This window comes from Ochotona princeps, chromosome 8, assembly GCF_030435755.1.
Source record: "Ochotona princeps isolate mOchPri1 chromosome 8, mOchPri1.hap1, whole genome shotgun sequence".
Taxonomy (NCBI): domain Eukaryota; kingdom Metazoa; phylum Chordata; class Mammalia; order Lagomorpha; family Ochotonidae; genus Ochotona; species Ochotona princeps.
In genome coordinates, this window is record NC_080839.1 from 36,872,738 (window position 1) to 36,893,176 (window position 20,439).

The window sequence follows — 20,439 nt, forward strand, 5'->3', positions numbered from 1 at the left end:
TCCAGGGGTGGTGGAGTGCTCGGTGTTCGCCTCGCTGCGTCTGGCGCGCGAGGCGTTCCCGGGGCCTGACGAGTCCGGGTGCGGAGCGGGAGCCGGACGGACCCGGAGGAGATGGCGTCTCAGCCGCCGCCTCCCCCGAAGCCCTGGGAGACCCGGCGGATTCCCGGGGCCGGGCCGGGCCTGGGGCCTGGCCCCACGTTCCAGTGAGTGTGGGAGTCCTCGGGCCGCGCGTGTGTCGTGGGGCTGGCGCGGGGGTCTGGTGGGAGGCGGTTGAGGCGGTTGTCAGGGGGCGGTGTCCCCTCCCCCCACGTTCCTCCAGCTGCTGCCCAACTTCGGGTGGGAGATGAGGTCGGGGTGCCTCGGAAGAGGGGGTCTGGTCCGCGCGCCGCTGCCAGCCGGGCGCCCTCGGTGTCCGACTTCCTGCCCCCCCGTGTCGGTGCCGGACCCCGGGAGAACCGCTGGTCTCCCCGCGATGCTGCGGACCTGCGGAGTGTGTGACAGCGGCGTTCCGAGTGCCCAGCCCCGGCCGCGTTAGGGAGCAAAGTCTTTGTAGAACGCCACGAACAGCCTTTTGAGAAGTCGGTGCAAGCCCCAAAGGTCGCTTTTATGCAACCGAGACCGGGACACTTGACAAACCACGACCCTCGCCCCCCGCCCCAACCTGTTTGCCCAGGATTGAGCTTTGCAGAGGTATTGGCAGAGCTGGAGTTTTCATTCCGAGGCCTCGGAAGCCTTGGCCTTCGTGTGCCAAGGAGTTTGCTTTGCTGAGGACTGTAGTGGTTTTGTTGGTATTGTTTCTAACCAGTTATCAAGTGGTTTTAATTTTATAAGATTGACGGCGTAGGGAAATGATGCGGTGTGCTAAGCCTAGGGTGTGTGTTGTACTGCGTGGATCTGCATGTATTCTTCCCCGCCCCTGTATCGGGTCATACATTATTAAGTTTTCCTAACATAAAAATCCACCAACATGTTGGAGTGTGTTTCTGCTGTGTTCCGAAATCTTGTAATGAATGCTTTGTGCACAGTAACTGCTTCATTTAGTGGTGGGGGAACAGGGCAAGTTACAAGGTTTCATTGCGCTGTTAAGCCACAGTGACACTTTTGGATACCTGTTTTTTTATCCCGCTTTCTTTTAGAATGCTTGTGGTAAAAAAGCTTTATTTTTCCATCTGTTAAATCCTTCGGTAAAAACGAACCATTTTCCCACCGTTTTTCAGTGTGAAATACTGCAAACACAAATGAGGTATTTACCACTTGACATAATGAAATACTAACATTTCTCAGATGTGCGGCAGTTTTGTGTTTTAATACACGGTAAGGCCTTCCATTGTTCCTAATGTTAACTAGTGTTTTTGTTTGGTGTTTAGTGTACTCAAAACTTTTTCCCCCCTTAGATTTATATTCTTAGGGTTTGCGTTGTATGTATTTATACCTGAAAGTGTGATAAATATTTTATATTATTTCTTCAATTTTATGTTTTATGTTTTCAAAAGCTAGTAATGTATAAATACATACAGTAACTTTATATTGCATTTTATAAATTTTTAAGTCTAGTAATGCACAAATGTGCATTATAAATATTTGTTACTGTTGACACAGCTGTGTTTTTCTCTTCATGTTTTCTAATCACTTTTCCTGGCCATCTGTGTAAATCAGTTTAGAAGAGTACGTCATTGTTGATCCCTTTCTGTTTGTTTTACTGATAATCTCTCCCTCTGCAGCTTTTCTATTCCTGTATTTTCATTTTTGCATTTTTGTGCAGTTTGCTTTTAATTTAACATAGCCAAAATCATCACATTGTAATTTTTGTAGTTTTCATGTTCACACCTTTAATCCAGCTGAAATAGGCTTTGTTACACAAAAATCAGTGTTAGAGAATCTGATTTTTTAATTTCCTATGTGAATAGCTGATTGTTCCAGCACCATTTGTTGAGAAGTCTTTTTCCATCCTGGTTCCTAATACCATCTACCCCATATCAAGCTTTCCTAAAGATATACTTCTGTTTTGGAGACTTTCTGACTTGTTCTATTTGTCTGGGCATTTAAAAAATACATATTTGCAAGAGAAACAGAGAGCTGTTTGATCTACTGGGTCATGCCCCAGATGAACGCAACAGCCAGAGCTGGGTGGATTGAAGCCAGGAGCTTCTTCCAGGTACCTCAGGAGGGAGGCAGCAGCCCAGATGCTTGGGCCATCTTCCACTGCTTTTTATAGGCAAGGAGCTGGATTGGAGGCGGAGCACCGGTACAGGTACAGACTGCTGGCATTGCAGGTGACAGCTTCACCCACATGCCACCATGACACTGGGACGAGAGGTATTTGTCTGTTCTTGTACTAGCCTTAATGACAGCTTTATTTACTTTTGAAACATATTGTGTCATGAGTCTCCAAATATTGCTGTTTATCAAAATTACCACTATAGGCCTGCTGCAGTGGCTCAGTGGCTAAATCCTTACATTGTATTCTGCGGGATCCCATATGGGTTCATGTTCGAGTTCTGTCTGCTCCACTTCCCATCCAGCTCCCTGCTTATGGTTTGGGAAAGCAGTCAAGGATGGCCCAAAGCTTTGGATCCTGCACCTGTACGGGATACCCAGAAACTTCTGGCTCCTCGCTTTGGATTGGCTCAACTCCAGCTGTTGCAGCCATTTGGGGAGTGAACCAGCAGATGGAAGCTCTTTCTCTCCCTTTCTCCTTCTCTTCATAAATTTGATCTGCCTTTCCAGTAAGAAAAAAAAAATTAAATTGCCTTTATAAAAGGGCTTATTGGGGTTTTTATTGGAACTGTACTAAATTTTATACATTAAGTATCATTTTCCATTGTGAATATTGTATGAGCTGCAACTGATAAGAATTTTAATCTTTTTAAAACTTTAATATTTTGTAATTATCTTCATGGAATTCTTTCCTATCTATGTTTTTGTTGATTTTTTTCTTTTACAGTTTGTAGTTATTTATTGTTGTTTTATGTTAATTATTCTCCAGTTACTAGTTAATCAGAATGGTATTGATTTTTTTAAAATTTATTTTATTTTTATTAGAAAGGAACATTTACAGAGAGAGGAGAAACGGAGAGAAAGATCTTTGACCTGCTGGTTCACTCCCTAAGTGGCCATATTGCCATCCAAAGCCAGGAGCCAGGAGCTTCTTTCAAGTCTCCCATGCAGGTTCAGGGTCTAAAGCTTTGGGCCACAAGCAGGGATCTGGAAGGGAAGTGGAGCAGCCGGGATGCTAACCAGTGCTTACATGGAACCCTGGCACATGCAATGCAAGGACTTTAGCCACTAGGTTACCATGCTGGGCTCATGGTATTCATTTTTTTAAATATAAATATATATCGCATATCAAACTCTTCATTTGTTCTAAGGTTTGATTGCAGCTCTTGAACTTTCTGTAGGTAATTCTGTCATTCTCAAATAAGCCAATAGATTAGGCAGTAACCTTGTAGTAGTTCTGGTTTTCATTAGAATGCTTATAAAGTCTCACCATTATATTTGATTTTTGGCTTTGACGTAACGCTGTCAAACTTCTCTTACTCAGATTTTTACTATAAAGAAATATTAAATTTTATTTGACTTTCTCTTCAATATGAAAATGATTGATTGCATCGATTATCTTTCTTGTATTGAGTCATCCTTGCTTCTCTGGGTAAATTCTGCTTAGCTTCTTTTTTTAGTGGTTTTGTTTGGTTTTTGTTTTGTTCTTTAAATACATCCATAAATTCTTTTCTAGTATTTTCAGACAATTGCATATATGTTCCTTGATGAAGTTGAAAGTTTCTTTCTTTGTACTATGCATGCTGGTTTATCTAAGCTTATTAAAGGTTAGAGCTTTCTAATTTGTATTTCTCTATAGGTAGGCTATCTTTTTTGTAGCCTGTAAATGTTTTTTTTTTAATATTTAATTTTTTATTGGAAAAGCAGATATACAGAGAGGAGATACAGAAATATCTGCCATCTACTGATTCACTCCCAAAGTGACCACAACAATCAAAGCTGAGCTGATCGGAAGCCAGGAACCTCTTCTGGGTCTCCCACATGGGTGCAGGGTCCCAAGGCCATGGGCCATCCTTGACTACTTTCCTAGGCCACAAGCAGGGAGCTGGATGGAACATGGAGTAACCACAACACAAACTGGCACCCATATCAAATCCTGGCACTTGTAAGATGAAGGGTTAGCCACTGAACCATTGCACCAGGCCCAGGTAGAAATCTTATATTTTAATAGAAATCTTGTATTTGCTGGTTTAATTCCTAGATGCCTACAACAGCTGGGATTGGGCCAAACTAAAGCCACGATGCCAGAGTCTGAGTCTCCCATAAGGGTGGCATGGACCCTAGCACTTGAGCCTCCTGTGGTGTGCATAAGCGCCAAGTTGGAATTGAATGCAGAGCCAAGGCTTGCGTTCTAATCTGGAATGCAGGTGACCCACACGGTATTTTAACCACTACACCTAATGGGTATCCCTTGTTCCATTTTTAAATTCTGAATTCAGTAAAAGAAAAAAGTTAAATGTTCTAGTAGCTTATTCACAGTATTATGCAAAACTAAACTAAGACTTTAGTCTGGATTATAAATTTATAGTCTAGAGTATGTATTTGCAAGTAGAGAATTAGTCAGTGGCCCCATAGCATGCAGGTCCACTGGTTTCTTTTTGGCTGAGTACTGTGGAGTGTACAGTCTTCCTAGACATCACCTAAATTACAAAATTATGTCCTCTTTCCTTCTCTGTAGTTGAATTTCCTCTTGCGAGTTGGTGCTTCCGTTATTCTGGTTGGCCTAGTTTTGTTTCTGAAAGTAATTTTTCATTAATCATAATTTTCTGGGACTGGTATGACAATAGACTAAGCCTCTGCCTGTGGTGCCAGCATTTCATACAGGCACTAGTTCATGTCCTGGCTGCTCCACTTCTGATCTAGCTCCTTGCTTATGGCCTAGAAAGCAGCACAAAATGGCTCAAGTCCTTGGGCCTCTGAACACACATGGGAGACCCGGAAGAAGCTCCTGGCTTTTGATCAGCTCAGCTGTGGCCATTGCAGCCATTTGGGGCGTAAAGCCCTGGATGGAAGATCTGTCTGTCTCTGCCCCTCTCTTTATTTCTCTCCCTTCCTCTTTCGCTCCCCCTGTCTGTCTATCCTTCTCTGTATAGTATCTCTGCCTCTCAAAAACATTTTGTTCCCCAAAAAATAGCAAGTTTGCATTTTGTGTTGAAAATGGACTATCAGATGTTTTGTTACAAATCCTTCATTTTTACTTTTACACTTCTGTTCCTATTTTCACTTTTTTTTTTTCTCAAATCGTTCATTACGCTCCTCTGATTTGGTTCAGAATTCCAGTTACAGTTATGAGATAAGTGAGCGTTAAAGCTACCATACCCTGCCACATTTTCCAAAGTATGTTTTTTTTTTTTTTTTTTGGTTTTTTTTTTTTTTTTTTTTTTTTTTTGGTTTTTGGGAGATTTTATTTGCAAAGCAATTATGGGCTGGGGGAAAGAGAGAGAAAGCAGGGACCCTGCACCCACATAGGGGACCTTGAGGAGGCTCCTGGCTCCTAGCTTCTAATCAGTTTAGTTCCAGCTATTGCGGCCACTTGAGGAGTGAACCAGCAGATGGAAGATCTTTTTCTTTCTTTCTTTCTTTTTTTTTTTTAACCATTCACTTTATGTTTCTAACCAGCCTTTAAAGGGGTCATCAATTCCAACATTCTCTGCCAGTTTACCGGCTAACGTAGGTGGCACCTATAAAGCCTTTGGGATGGTTCCATCAATTTGGGATCTAGCGTTTTCTTTTCTCACATCCTTTATCTGAGGGCATCCTGAGTGTATTGGATATTCAGGAATACCTTTCCAGCTTCCTCTTCTGCATTCCATCCCACCTACCCCAGCCACATTCCATGACTTCTGTCAGGAATGGGGGAGGTTCAGAGGGAGGGGCTGGGAGTTTTTTAGTCACTTTTAAAGGTCTTTTAGATGATTCACATGCTTTCCATTGGTCCCCTTTTCCTTGTCCCAAAGTTTCTTTTTCCAGTCCTTTAACTCAAGTGTGGTGAGTCCTCGCTTTGTTGTTCATTTGACTGTGGTGAGGAGAGCTTGATAAAGACCCTCCCAGTGTGCTTGGAGTTTGTCTTCCTTCCAGGTCTTAATCAGCATAAAGTCATCAGGTTGCACATGATGAAGCATGAACTTGAGAAGTGGAGTCTGGGCAAGGAATCCTTTTAACCTTCGGCATGAGAAAGTAGAGTATGTGGCCAGTATAGTTCCTATAAATTGTTTTTGCTAGTTCCCATTTATCAGTGTCTTTTTTCCTAGTACTTCTGAGGCCCCTAGGATCCTACTGCTCATCTGTGAAAGCCAGACTGAATACTTAGCTACTGGCTTTGGCCCAGTCCTGGCTGTTGGCTATGTTTAGGGAGTAAATTAGTGTATGGAAAATCTTTTCTATCTGTCACTCTGCCTTTCAAATAAATAAACACTTAACAAAATAATACATAAAAGGCATTTTGACTTTTGTAGCTTAATAAAAAGACTACGTTCAAAATAAGCAAAGTATTTGAGTAAATATTTACCCAAACAAGATATTAAATGGCCAGTAAGCTCATGGAAGATGCTCAGCATCAGTAATTATAGGGAATTGCAAATCCAAATCACAGTGAGATTCACTTCACTTCTACTGGAAAAGCCACAGTAAGGAAAACACATTAGCAAGACTTTTGAGAAATTGGAACCCTCATGTGGCATAGCAGGCTGAGCTTCCACCTGTGGTGCCTGCAACCCCTATGTCCTGGTTGCTCAACCTCCAATTCAGCTCCCTGCTTATGGCATGGGTAAGCAGTGGAGGATGGCTGAATTCTTTAGGCACTTATACTCACATGTGAGACCCAAAAGAATCTCCTGGCTCCTGGCTTCAGGTCAGTTTACTTTTAAACTGATCTGTTTTATTTTTGTTTGTTTGCTTTAATTATTATTTGAAAGGTAGAGCTATAGAGAGAAAAATAAAGAAATTTTCCATCTACTGGTTCACTTCCCTAGACAGATGCAAGGGCCAGTGCTGAGCCAATCTGAAGGGAGCTGGATTGGAATTGGAACAGCCAAGACCCAGCAGTTCATTTCTGTATGGATGAGAATAGGAAAACGTGTGTGTTTTATTTGAAAGACAGGGAGAGCACCCAAGCAAGAGCACGTGCTTCCATCTGCCAGTTCATTTTCCAAATGCCCACACAACCAGTGCTGGGCCACACGAAAGCAAAGAGTGGGTACTCCACCCAAGTCTCTCAACCAGCCATCCTCTGCTGCTCTGGTACATTAGCAAGCAGCTGGCTGAAGTGCAGAAGGCAAACTTGATCCTGGGTCTTCTGATATGCAATGTAGGCATCCCAAGCAACACCGTACCCAGCTCATACAAACTCTACACATAATTATGTATGGCAGCATAATTCATAACTGACAAAAGGTGAAAAAAGCCCAAGTGTTTATTAACAGATAGGTAGATAAGTATGATTTGGCAGTAAAAAATAAATAAAATACAGATTGAACATGTTTAAAGTCTTAAAAGCTGTAAAATGTGTAACTTTTGTGCCCTGACATGATACGACCATTAGGAAGTTCCACAGCTGACTTCATGTGGTCACAGAACACAGGCACACTAAAGACAAAGTATGAAGTTGCCATGGGGAGGGGAGGTAATTGGCTTAGCAGTTAAAATGCTGTTTAGGACACCCATGTCCCACAGAGAACCTGGTTTGACACATGGCTTTTTTTTTTTAACATTTATTTTTATTGCAAAGTCAGATTTACAGAAAGGTCCCGTGTCCACTGTTCACTCACCAAGTGGCTGCAATGGCTAGAGCTATGAGCCGATCCAAAGCCAGGAACTGAGAACCAAGAGCTTCTTCCGGGCCTGCCACACGAGTGCAGGGTCCCAAGGCTTTAGACCATCCTTTACTACTATCCCAGACCACAAGCAGGGAGCTGGATGGGAAGTGGAGCAGCTGAGACATGAATCAGCGCACATGTGGGATTCCTGCATGTGCAAGGCAAGAGTTTAGCCACTGAGCCATCGCACTGTACCCCAGCCCTTGTTTCTGATTCTGTCTGCTGCTTGTACATGCTGGGATCCCATATGGGCACCGGTTCTAATCTCAGCCACCCCGCTTTCCATCCAGCTTCCTGCTTGTGGCCTGGGAAAGCAGTGGAGGATGGCCTAAAGCCTTGGGACCTTGCACGTGCGTGGGAGATCCGGAGGAAGCTCCTGGCTCCTGGCTTTGGATCGGCTCAGCTGTGGCCAGTGCAGTCACTTGGGGAGTAAATCAGCAGACAAAAGATCTTCTCTGTCTCTCTTCCTGTGTATATCTGACTTTACAATAAAAATAAATAAATCTTAAAAAAGAAACTAAAACTTGTATTTAAAACCACACACACACACACACACACAAAACCAAAAATACAGAAGAAAGGCATGTGTTATGGAGTCATCTGCTAAAGCCCTACTTGGGATACCTACATCCCATACTGCAGTTCTTTTTTTTTTTTAATTACAAAGTCAGATGTACAGAGAGGAGGAGAGACAGAGAGGAAGATCTTCCATCTGATGATTCACTCCCCAAGTGACCGCAACGGCCAGTGCTGCGCCGATCCGAAGCCAGGAACCAGGAACCTCTTCCAGGTCTCCCACGCAGGTGCAGGATCCCAAAGCTTTGGGCCGTCCTCAACTGCTTTCCCAGGCCACAAGCAGGGAGCTGGATGGGAAGTGGAGCTGCCGGCATCAATATGGGATCCCGGCGCGTTCAAGGCGAGGACTTTAGCAGCTAGGCCACGGTGCAGGACCCCCATACTGCAGTTCTAATTCAAGTTCCAGCTGTTTAGCTTCTGGCCCAGCTTTCTACACCTGGAAAGCAACAGATAATGGCTCTGGATTTTGGGGCCCTCCATTTAAATGGCCTGGCTCCTAGCTGTTGCAGGCATCTGAAAAATGAACTAGCAGATGGGGGAAAAATACATATCTATCTCTGTTCCCCTCTCTATCTTTCAAGTAAGTAAATAAACCTTTTTAAAGAATCTGTTAAGAATAAGTAGAAAAGCCAACAAAATATAAGAACATCTGCTTGTCATAGGTGTGTCAGGGCCTGAAAGATAAATCTAAGTGTAAAGATATAAAAGAAGTAAGCAGGTCAGCTTAAGAGCAGAGGCCAGTTTCTAAAATTACATCAATGAGATCATGGAGTAATAGTCCATTCGTAGTTACTTCCCAAGCAAAATGGAGGACAGTTAAGAAAGCAGCGTCCAGGGAGAAAGGCGTTTGGAGGAAGAGAATGTCGTGCAGAGCCATGAATGATTGCTGTAGTTCTTCATATGAACCGAACACACGAGCAGAATCAAATAGTGAAGCAGGCAGCTGGGCATTAGTGAATAAAAATGGAAACTGAGTAAATCAGCAAGTGACTTTAAATCTTAGAGTTATCATACAAATTTAAGTTTTTTAGACTTATTTGAAAGGCACAGTGACAGAGGTCTTCATCTGCTGATTCATTTCCCGCAACAGCTGTGGCTGGTGCAGGTCAAAAACAGGAGCCAGAAGCTCTGTGTAGGTCTTCCATGTGAGTGACAGGGAACCAAGCACTTGGACCATCATCTGCCGCCTTCCCAGGTGTTAGCAGGAGGCTGAGTTGGAAGCACAGGAGCCAGAACTTGGATGGAAATCCAGTATGGGGTGTGGGTGTCTCAAATAGCAGCTTATCTCCCTGTGCGCTAGTGCCTGTCCTAACATTTTCTTGGCAGAATTTTGTGAAGAAAGGACTTGTTGATTTATATTATGGTGTAAGTTCTTTGTTGTGAATATACTATTGAGTAGCAAAAGCACCGTAGAAGATAGTTGGGAAGAAAATCTCCAGTGAAACACAAGTATGTGAAAGAAGAGAGATTTAGGGGCTGAAACAAGGTATAGTTCACAAATGGAAAAAAGTGATAGTCCTGTAACTGTTCAAGAAATGTTTCTCAAAATACTTGTGTTGGTGATCAATACTTTTATAAAATATAGTAAAAACATAGCAGTATGAAATTAATAACTGCTTAAATCGCATTTCTATACTTTTTTCATAGGCTGATACAAATGGTTTACATACTAACACTGGTCCACAGACCACAACTTGAGTAGCATAGGACTGAAAGAAACTGAAACTGAATTTGTAATTAAAATCTTTCCCACTAAGTGAGTCCCAGGTCTATGTAACTTCTCTGGCCAATTTTCACATATGCTTAAGAAATACACAGTTTTGGGGCCCGGCAGCGTGGCCTAGCGGCTAAAGTCCTCACCCTCAACGCCCCGGGATCCCATATGGGCGCCGGTTCTAATCCCGGCAGCTCCACTTCCCATCCAGCTCCCTGCTTGTGGCCTGGGAAAGCAGTGGAGGACGGCCCAAAGCCTTGGGACCCTGCACCCGTGTGGGAGTCCTGGAGGAGGTTCTAGGTTCCTGGCTTCGGATTGGCGCAACTCTGGCTGTTGAGCTCACTTGGGGAATGAAACATCAGATGGAAGATCTTTCTCTCTGTCTCTCCTACTCTATGTATATCCGCCTTTCCAAAAAAAAGAAAAGGAAATACACAGTTTCCAGAATACTGAAAAGAAATAGTCCCCAACTCTTTAAGAGGCTGCTATAACTGATAACCAAATCTGACAGACATTACAACTTGGAAAAAAAAAGTCATGAGATATTCTCACTCATGAATGTAACAGATACAGATCAATGAAATTTGTCACACTAAGTCCTTCAGTATTTTATTGTCTACTTGATTTTACTCCAAGAGTGCAAAATATTCAACATTTGAGAATTAATATTAACAGAATGAAAGAGAAGCATCATATCATCATCATGCTGAGAAATCATTTGATAAAATTTATCATTCATTCATGGCTAAAAAAAAAAACACTTAGTAAATAACAATAGGAAAGGAACTGCCAAATTTACAACAAACTAACAACAAATATAATCCATGGTGATGTGTCAAAAACTTTGCCCTAAGATTAGGAATAAGGCGAGGATGCCTGCTAGCATATTTGTACTCAAGTTCCATTTGAATAAGGTAAGGATATTTCATTCAAGGTGTAATATAAAGGGCCCAGCAGCGTGGCCTAGCGGCTAAAGTCCTCGCCTTGAACGCCCCGGGATCCCATATGGGCGCCGGTTCTAATCCCGGAAGCTCTACTTCCCATCCAGCTCCCTGCTTGTGACCTGGGAAAGCAGTTGAGGACGGCCCAATGCATTGGGACACTGCACCCGTGTGGGAGACCTGGAGGAGGTTCCAGGTTCCCAGCATTGGATCAACGCGCATTGGCCCGTTGTGGCTCACTTGGGGAGTGAATCATCGGATGGAAGATCTTCCTCTCTGTCTCTCCTCCTCTCTGTATATCTGACTTTGTAATAAAATAAATAAATTTAAAAAAAAAGGTGTAATATGAAAAGGGCAAAATAAACTTATCATCACTTATATACAATGCTTGGGTCCTTATGATTTTAAAATGCAAGAGAATCCAAAACATGGTTGCTATATACAAAGATCTTACACAGAAAAAAGGAAAATCAGTTATTTCTACGTAGCAGCGAAATGATTTTAGAAGGATAATGTTTATAGCAGCATCTGAAAGCAAACAAATAGGCCCGGCTGTCACACTCCTAGGAATATGCACAAAGGAAATTAAAACTGCATATGAGAAGAGGATCTGTAATCCTGTGTTTACAGCAGCACAATCTACAATAGCAAAGCCATGGAAACAATCCAGATGTCCATCCAAAGAGGAGTGATTGAAGAAACTGATACATCTACTCCATGGAGTATTACTCAGTCATTAAAAAGGATAAAATTATACCATTTGGAACTAGATCATCCCAAATAGAGACCATTATGATCAGTGAAATAAATCAATCCCAAAAAGACAAATACCATATGTTCTTTCTAATAAAAGGAATCCATCATACAAATTGGAATGTATAGTGATAGAGTAATGGAGACTACCATATCCAGATGTGAAGATACACTGTAACATACATCCCTATTTCTAAATCAAAGATGGACTCCCAATCAAACTGTTGAACGTATCTGGACAATGGGATGATGGACTGTCTGACATTGTACCAGCAATGTCAGGACATACTTAAATAGACTGATAGAATTATAACTCCTTGTGAAGGACTATACTATTGTAACAGTATGGGGAAAATCAGAAGGGAGGGCGAGAATTTGGAGGGAGGGAACCCAGACTATGGAATTGTATCATCAAATTAAAACTTAGAAATTAAAAGTTCTAAAAAGTTAACAAGTATATCAGAATAAGCCTAAAGAAGAAATACTAAAACTAAACTAGAACATTTAAGATTCAATATTTTACTTGAAAATTGAAACTTTTTGAAAAGACTTGTTTATTTTTGTTGGAAAGGCAGTTTTACCAAGAGGAGAGGCATAAAGATTTTCCATCCACTGGTTCACTCCCCAAATGGCTGTAATGGTCAGAGCCGAGATGATCGAAAGCTGGAGCCAAGAGCTTCTTCCAGGCCTCCCACGTGGGTGCAGGGTTACAAAGTTTTAGGCTATCCTCCACTGATTTTCCAGACCAGAAACAGGGAGCTGGGTGAGAAGTGAAACAGATGGGGCAAGATCCAGCGCCCGTATGGGATGCTGACTCTTGCAGGTGGAGGATTAGCCGAATGAGTAAAAGCACCAGCCCCAGGATTGAAACTTTTAGTATTAGAAAAATTATTATTTACATCCAGTTATAGATTCAGTATATAATATCATGCAGAATCTCAGCAGGTTTTGTTTGTTTTTTTGCTGGGAACAGGAGAGAAAAACTTGAAACTCCATAAAATGTCTATGACAGTGTGAAAGGTCAAGCAGCTAAGATACTGTCAAAGAACAATGTGGGTAGTCTTTATTTTACTGTGTATTAAAATCTGTTGGAAAATTCTGTGATAGTTATGACAGTGCCCTTTAAGTGTACAAACTAAGGTTCTCGTTACTTTGAGAAACTGAGCAAATATTCTTAAAAAAAAAACCACATATTTAAGGTAATGCTGATATAACTAAATAAGAAGATAGTAGAATTCAGTCAGCTATTTTTCTGTCTTATCACAGTAAGATTCTGAGTATCTGAATAATAGTGACATTTCCTTAACATAGTTCCTCTTCCTCTGCAGGGGATGCCTGAATTGTAGATAGTACCAAATCATACATACTCATATATACTAAATTTTTCATACATACATACCATTTAATTTGTTTTCAGTTTAAAAACTAGGCACAGTAAGAGATGACTAACAATATGTAGTAAAATGATCACTATTGCAATATAGTGTGGCAGAAGTTAGGGGAATGCAGTCTCTCTCCCCGCCCCCGAGTGTTGTACAGCACTGTGCTGACTGCACTGACTGTGGATACCTGAAACTGCAGAAAGCAAGACCATATGTAAAGGGGACTACTGCACTCCAAAAGACCATATGTAAAGGGGACTACTGCACTCCAAAAGACCATATGTAAAGGGGACTACTGCACTCCAAAAGACCATATGTAAAGGGGACTACTGCACTCCAAAAGACCATATGTAAAGGGGACTACCATATGTAAAGCAAGACCATATGTAACGGGGACTACTGCACTCCAAAAGCATCTTCAGGATAATCTGCCATAGCACTAGATGCATAGGAAGCATTTAATAATTACTCTGATTTAACTTTATTGTATTTAACTCTGTGGTCTTTTGTTTGTTTTAGATCTGCTGATTTGGGTCCTACTGTATTAACAAGACCTGGACAGCCAACACTTACCAGATTGCCCCCACCTATTCTTCCAAGGCCATCCCAGCAGACAGGAGGCAGCAACGTGAACACTTTCAGACCTGCTTACAGCTCATTTTCTTCTGGCTATGGTGCCTATGGAAATACGTTTTATGGAAGCTATAGCCCTTATAGTTATGGATATGGTGGGTTGGGATACAACCGCCTCCGCATGGATGATCTTCCACCCAGTAGATTTGTTCAGCAAGCTGAAGAAAGCAGCAGAGGTGCATTTCAGTCCATTGAAAGCATAGTGCATGCATTTGCCTCTGTCAGTATGATGATGGACGCCACCTTTTCAGCTGTGTATAACAGTTTTAGGGCCGTACTGGATGTAGCAAATCATTTTTCCCGATTAAAAATACACTTTACAAAGGTGTTCTCAGCTTTTGCTCTAGTTAGGACTATAAGATATCTTTATAGACGGTTGCAGCGCATAATAGGTTTAAGAAGAGGCTCTGAGAATGAGGACCTCTGGGCAGAAAGTCAAGGAACTGTGGCTTGCCTTGGTGCCGAGGACCAAGCAGCTAACTCAGCAAAATCTTGGCCCATATTCTTGTTCTTCGCTGTTGTCCTTGGTGGTCCTTACCTCATCTGGAAACTTCTTTCTACTCACAGTGATGAAGTAACAGGTAAGAATAAAGGAATGGGTTTAAAAACCGTATTATAACAGTCTCAGTTTTCAAGAAGAGATTTTTTAAAAATTTTTTCATTTGTATTTAACAATCTGATCGAGATGGCATTTTCAGTAGGAATATGTATTTAAAAATAGGTTTGCTAAAGTATTTATTGTTAATTAGTTTAATAGTATCTGTTGCCTGACTTCAGTTTATAAGGTACTGAATTTGGTGCTATTGCTGATACAAAGGTAGATAGGGCAGAATCTGTATGTCTCTGAAACTTCTTGATTGGAAGGCAGTTAATATATAAATATAGGGGCCCGGCAGCGTGGCCTAGCAGCTAAAGTCCTCACCTTGAATGCACCAGGGATCCCATATGGGCGCCGGTTCTAATCCCAGCAGCTCCACTTCCCATTCAGCTCCCTGCTTGTGGCCTGGGAAAGCAGTGGAGGACAGCCCAAAGCCTTGGGACCCTGCACTCTCGTGGGAGATTCGGAGGAGGCTCCTGGCTCCTGGCTTCAGATCGGCACACCACCGGCCATTGCGGTCACTTGGGGAGTGAATCATCGGATGGAAGCTCTTCCTCTCTGTCTCTCCTACTCACTGTATATCTGATTGCAATAAAAATAAATAAATCTTTTAAAAAAAGATATAAATATGGGTAATACTAATGATGTAGAATAGTATGGTAAGGAATATGATAATGATGGAGAAACCTATGGTTCCTTGGGCCGTTTTTTATGGAGGACAACTGCTGTAGCTGGCAGTTGGATATTTGATATGTTTATATCTCACTTCACTGTTTCAGTAATCTAAAGCAAGTAATTACACTCATTTTACAAGTGACAAAACTAAGATTCAAAGAAATTATCTGCCTGAAGTCTTTAGTAAGGCAGAAGCAGAAACAAAACAAGAGTTGCTTGGCTATTTAGGCCATACTGTGTCAGCTGGTACAGAATGCCTCTTAGTGTATAAAAGTGAAGCAAACATATTTTGTTATGATACAGAAAGAAATAGCATCTGAATTTTTTTTTTTTAAGATTTATTTATTTTTACTGGAAAGTCAGATATACAGAGAGGAGGAGAGACAGAAAAATCTTCCAGCCGCTGATTCACTCCCTAGGTGTTTGCGACAGCTAGAGCTGAGCCAATCCAAAGCCAAGAGCCAGGAACCTCTTCCGGGTCTCCCACATGGGTGCAGGATCCCAAGGCTTTGGGCCGTCTTTGTCTGCCTTCCCAGACCACAAGCAGGGAGCTGGATGGGAAGTGGGGCCACCAAGACAGTAACCAGTACCCATGTGGGACTCCCAGTGTGTGCAAGGCGTGGACTTTAGCCACTGGACTACCATGCTGGGCCCCTGAATTAAATTTTTGATGTATAGGTAATGCTTCATGAGTTAAATGGGAGGAAGGGTAAAGACTTAACCAGATGAAACAGCTTGAACAAAAGTACGTAAGCAGAAAATCAGGCCATCTTAAGGCACAGCAGATTAAGCTGGTTGCCATACCAGCATTCCCGTATCAGTGTGCTTGTTCAAGTTCCAGCTACTCCACTTCTAATCTGTCTTCATACTAGCATACCCTGAGAGACAGTTTTCTGTGGCCTGGGAAAGCAGTGGAGGGTGGCAATAGAGAGCTGGAATGGAAGAGAAGCAGCTCAGACTCAAAATAGGTGCCATAAGGGATACTGCTGCTTGTAGATGGAGGAGGATTAGCCTGTTGAGCTTCTGTGCCAGCCCTGAAGGACATTTTCAAAGATGAAATGCCTCAAAAAATGCCTCAAATTTTATATATTATTTTTATTAGAAAGGCAGATATAATGGAGAGAAGGAGAGTCAGAGAAATATCTTCCATCCACTGGTTCAGTCCGGCCACAACAGCCGGAGCTGAGTCAATCTAAAGCCAGAAGCCAGGAGCTTCGGATCTCCCACATGGGTGTAGGGCCCCAAGGCTTTGGGCCATCCTCAGGGCCACAAGCAGGGAGCTGGAAGGGAAGTGGAGCAGCTGGGACACGAATCGGTGCGTGTATGAGATCCCTGAAGAAACTCTTGGCTCAGGGCTTTAATGTGGCTAAGTTCTGGCTGTTGTGGCTATTTGGAGAGTGAACCAGTGGATGGAAGACCTTTCTCACTGTTTCTTCATCTCTTTGTAAATCTATCTTTCCAATAAAAAGAAATAAATCTTTAAAAAATAAAAAATGGGATCCTGGCACGTGCAAGGCGAGGATTTCAGGCACTAAGCTACTGTGCCGGGCCCAAAATGCCTCAATTTTTTTTTTTATTGCATTTCATTTTATGACATCGTTTCATAGGCTCTGAGGTTCTCCCAACCCCTCCCCGCACCCTCCCCCCGGATTACTCCACCTTATTGCAGTATTACAGTTCAAATCCAGTCTTGTTTCTTTCATTGCCAGCATGTACCGTGCATAGAGTCCGGCATCTTATTGTCCAGATCAATTCAACAGTTTCTTGGGGAGGCCTTCTCTGGTCTAAAGGCAGAGCTGCCAAAATAACTCAAATATTAACACATGAATATTTGCAAATGAACCCTAGTTAAGTGAAGCACTATATACCGTCTTCAAGCATTCTGTTCTAAATAGTAGGCCTGTGTTAACCAAAAAACTAAAAAGTACATTTTAAATTTTGTGAAAATACAGAAAACTTTTTCTCATGATATGATTTCACGACATCCATTATTTTGCCCCTCAGCCTGTGAAACCTAAAATATTTACTGGCAGACTGTTTTTAGAAACAAATTACCAACTCCTGGCTAAAGGGAGCTGGAACTTAAAGTAAAAGTTCATGTTAGATATCCTACCAAGCATACTGTTGATTTAACTTCAGTATTCCTTGTAAAATTTTCTTGGGGTTTGGAAATTTTCTTTTTCTTTTCCCTCCCTCGCTCCCTCCTTTCCTCCTTCCCTCCCTTCCTTCCTTCTCTCTCTCTCTCTCTCTCTTAATGCAGTGTCACAGAGAGGAAGAGAGAGAAACAGAGAGAGAGGTATCTTGCACCTTTACCTTCACTCCCTGAATGCCCCAACTTCTGAGACTGGGCCATGCTGAATCCAGACCTGCTACGTGGACCAAGCTCTAGGGCTACCATTTGCTACTCTCCCAGCATGTTAGCAGGGAACTGGATCAGAAATGGAGCCCTCAAGACTCCACCTGGTGCTAGCATTACAGATGACAGCTTAAAATGCTGTACCACATTGTCAGGTCCACAACTTTTCTCTTAATAAGTAAATTTATGGAGTTTGTAATCAGACTCAGTGAAATACCTGCATGTATCTTTTGCAAGTTTTAGTGACATTATCTCAATTTGCTTTTACAGGTAACAACGACTGGGCAAGTGGTGAGGATGACCATGTAGTTGCTAGAGCTGAATATGATTTTGCTGCTGTATCAGAAGAAGAAATTTCTTTCCGTGCTGGTGATATGCTGAATTTAGCTCTCAAAGGTAACAAACCATGAGCAGGTTGTAATTCCCTCTTGTTTTTTAAATATTTGCAAATATATTATTAAAGACAGAAGCAAGAGATCTTATGGTAAGTTAACTTTGATGAGACTCCTAGAATTTCTCTTTGGTGTCAGTTTAGGCCTTCCAAAGCTGGGTGAGACAAGGAGAAATGCCCTGTCAAAGTTGTTCCTAACTCTGTGGAGTAGGCTAAGCCTCCACCTACAGTGACAGCATCCCATGTTGGCAAGTTTGTCCCAGCTACTCCACTTCTAATCAAGCTCCCTGCTAATGTGTCTGGGAAATCAGTAGAAGATGGCCCAAATCCTTGGACCCCTGCATCCAGTGGGAGACCCTGAATAAGCTCCTGGCTCCTGGCTTCAGATAAACTTAGCTCACCTCCAACTGTTGCAGCCATTTGGGGAATAAACCAGTGGATTCAAGATATCTCTTTCTCCCTCCCTCTGTGTAACTCTGCCTTTCAAGTAAATAAAATAAAACTTTTTAATTTAATTTTGAGTCCCACCTGCATTTGATTTGGCAGGGTCAGACCAAATGATTTCATTAAGTCTATGGTTAAAATCTTATTTAAAATATTTGTTATGTTTGCTCCTTGTAGGGCTGCAGCAGCCAAAGCTGAGGTGATCTGAAGCCAGGAGTCTCTTTCATTTCTTTGATGTGGGTGCAGGGTCCAAAAGACTTGGGCCATCCTCCACTGCTTTCCTAGGCTATAACCAGGGAGCTGATTGGCACATGAACTGGCCCTGCAGGTACAGTCTTAGCATTCTGTCTCAGAGTGTGAATCAGCTAACTCTGAGAATGTGCTGACAAAATGTTCTTCAAGGTAGGAAAAACATTTACTAAGTATAAAATTTAAAGTGTAAGTTATAGTTATGTACCCTGGAACTGTTAACTCCTACTCAGCATTTGATTTTGAATATAGAAATGAATATACTCTTTGTTATATATCCTGTTATGTAAGTATAACAGATTTTACTTAATTTAATATTTTACAATGATCTATTCAATCACCATAACAACTTTTTTTTCCCCCAACAGAACAACAGCCCAGAATACGTGGTTGGCTTCTGGCTAGTCTTGATGGTCATACAACAGGACTTATACCTGCAAATTATGTCAAAATTCTCGGTAAAAGAAGAGGTAAAAAAACGGCACAATCGAGTACAATTACCAAGCAGCAGCAGTCTTTCGCCAAGCCTACACCAACAAAAGGAGCCACAAGCACTGCTTCTTTGGATGAACAGGAAGCCGCCTTTGAATCTATCTTTGTTGAAACAAATAAGGCTTCAGTGGCACCAGATTCCACAGGGAAAAGTGGAAATAAACAAGATCTTTAATATCTTTCATGACTGTGCAGTTAGACAGTAGAATACTTTTTAAAATTATTTCTGACAAAGCCACAATCTAACGAAAACATGCTATTGGATATTTCAGGTGTTTTGCTGCTAGAAATTGTTAGTTACATGCTAGTATATTGCTCTAGTGACCTGGTTATATATGTTGCAAGTTATTTGACCATGAGGACATCTGTTTCTCCTAGATTTTAAGATTGTGAAGACTGCTATAGTTTTCATCTTTTAAATCCCTGGGTTTATTGGAAATGTGAGATTGATGAACTATAGGACGTATGGCTTGCAACAGTAAGGATCATTAATGTTTATTAAAGTTGAAATTAATTGATTTGGAATCTTCAGAAATTGAGTGATAACAAATACAAGAGCAGGCAAAAAGATACTTTTTTAAAACAACTAAGTAAACTGAAAAATAAAAATGCTATGATCCATATAATGTGCAGTGTTGAGTTTGCTTTAGACAGTAATATGATTCCTCCTACAAATAATTAATGCTATTATCTTTTGTATTTTTTTCAAAATTCATGGTAACATCTCTAGAGGCATTATGAAGGAGACAGTTATAGAATGATAAAGTGTAGCTTTTGCAGTATTCCTTTTAGAGTTTGCACTCTAAATTTTGGGATGTACCCAAATTTAGCAGTATTCTTTTAATCTTTTCATAGATCTTCTGCTTCCACTTTTCAGAATTCCATATTCATGATGTTCTTTAAACATTGAAAATATGTCACTTTGAATAAAAATTTGTTTCAGGTTTACTTTTTACTATTGGGACTATTAAACAAAATACTTAGTTGGCATGTAGAATATCATAATGCTGTTTGTCTAGTTATTTGTTTATTAATGAGCATAAATGTGGTTATCTTTCAGTACACTGAGTATTACCAGACAAAATTGGGAACTTTGTGCGCTTGCTATATTCATTCTGTATATTAATACTATTAGGACTACAAAGGTACATGAGTATACTTACAGATTTTGTTAAAAACTTAGAATTATTTGACAAAGTTTAAAAATCAGTTATTTTTCATCTTTATTCCTATAGACTGTATTTACCAAATAATTCTGAAAACATTTAGATTAAGACATATAGGAATTAGAAAAAATACCAAGCATCATATAATCTTTCTGTTTTTTTAAGATCTATTTATTTTTATTACAAAGTCAGATATAT

At 41.3% G+C, this 20,439-nt stretch overlaps 1 protein-coding gene across 1 annotated transcript; it reads left to right on the forward strand.

Annotated features, from left to right (window-relative positions):
• Window positions 1-45: 45 nt before the first annotated feature.
• PEX13 (peroxisomal biogenesis factor 13) lies at window positions 46-20,062 on the forward strand. Its single transcript, XM_004580115.4, has 4 exons — window positions 46-203; window positions 13,757-14,451; window positions 17,770-17,895; window positions 18,952-20,062. The coding sequence occupies exons 1-4, from the start codon at window positions 112-114 to the stop codon at window positions 19,248-19,250; spliced, it is 1,212 nt and encodes a 403-aa protein (XP_004580172.2). The 5' UTR covers window positions 46-111; the 3' UTR covers window positions 19,251-20,062.
• Window positions 20,063-20,439: the final 377 nt, after the last annotated feature.

Excerpts from the sequence above, each read along its gene's own strand:
- PEX13 (XM_004580115.4), top strand. The coding sequence starts at position 112 with ATGGCGTCTCAGCCGCCGCCTCCCCCGAAGCCCTGGGAGACCCGGCGG. Across the intron at positions 204-13,756 it reads GGGCCTGGCCCCACGTTCCA|ATCTGCTGATTTGGGTCCTA; the intron begins GTGAGTGTGGGA and ends TGTTTGTTTTAG. Across the intron at positions 14,452-17,769 it reads TCACAGTGATGAAGTAACAG|GTAACAACGACTGGGCAAGT; the intron begins GTAAGAATAAAG and ends TTGCTTTTACAG.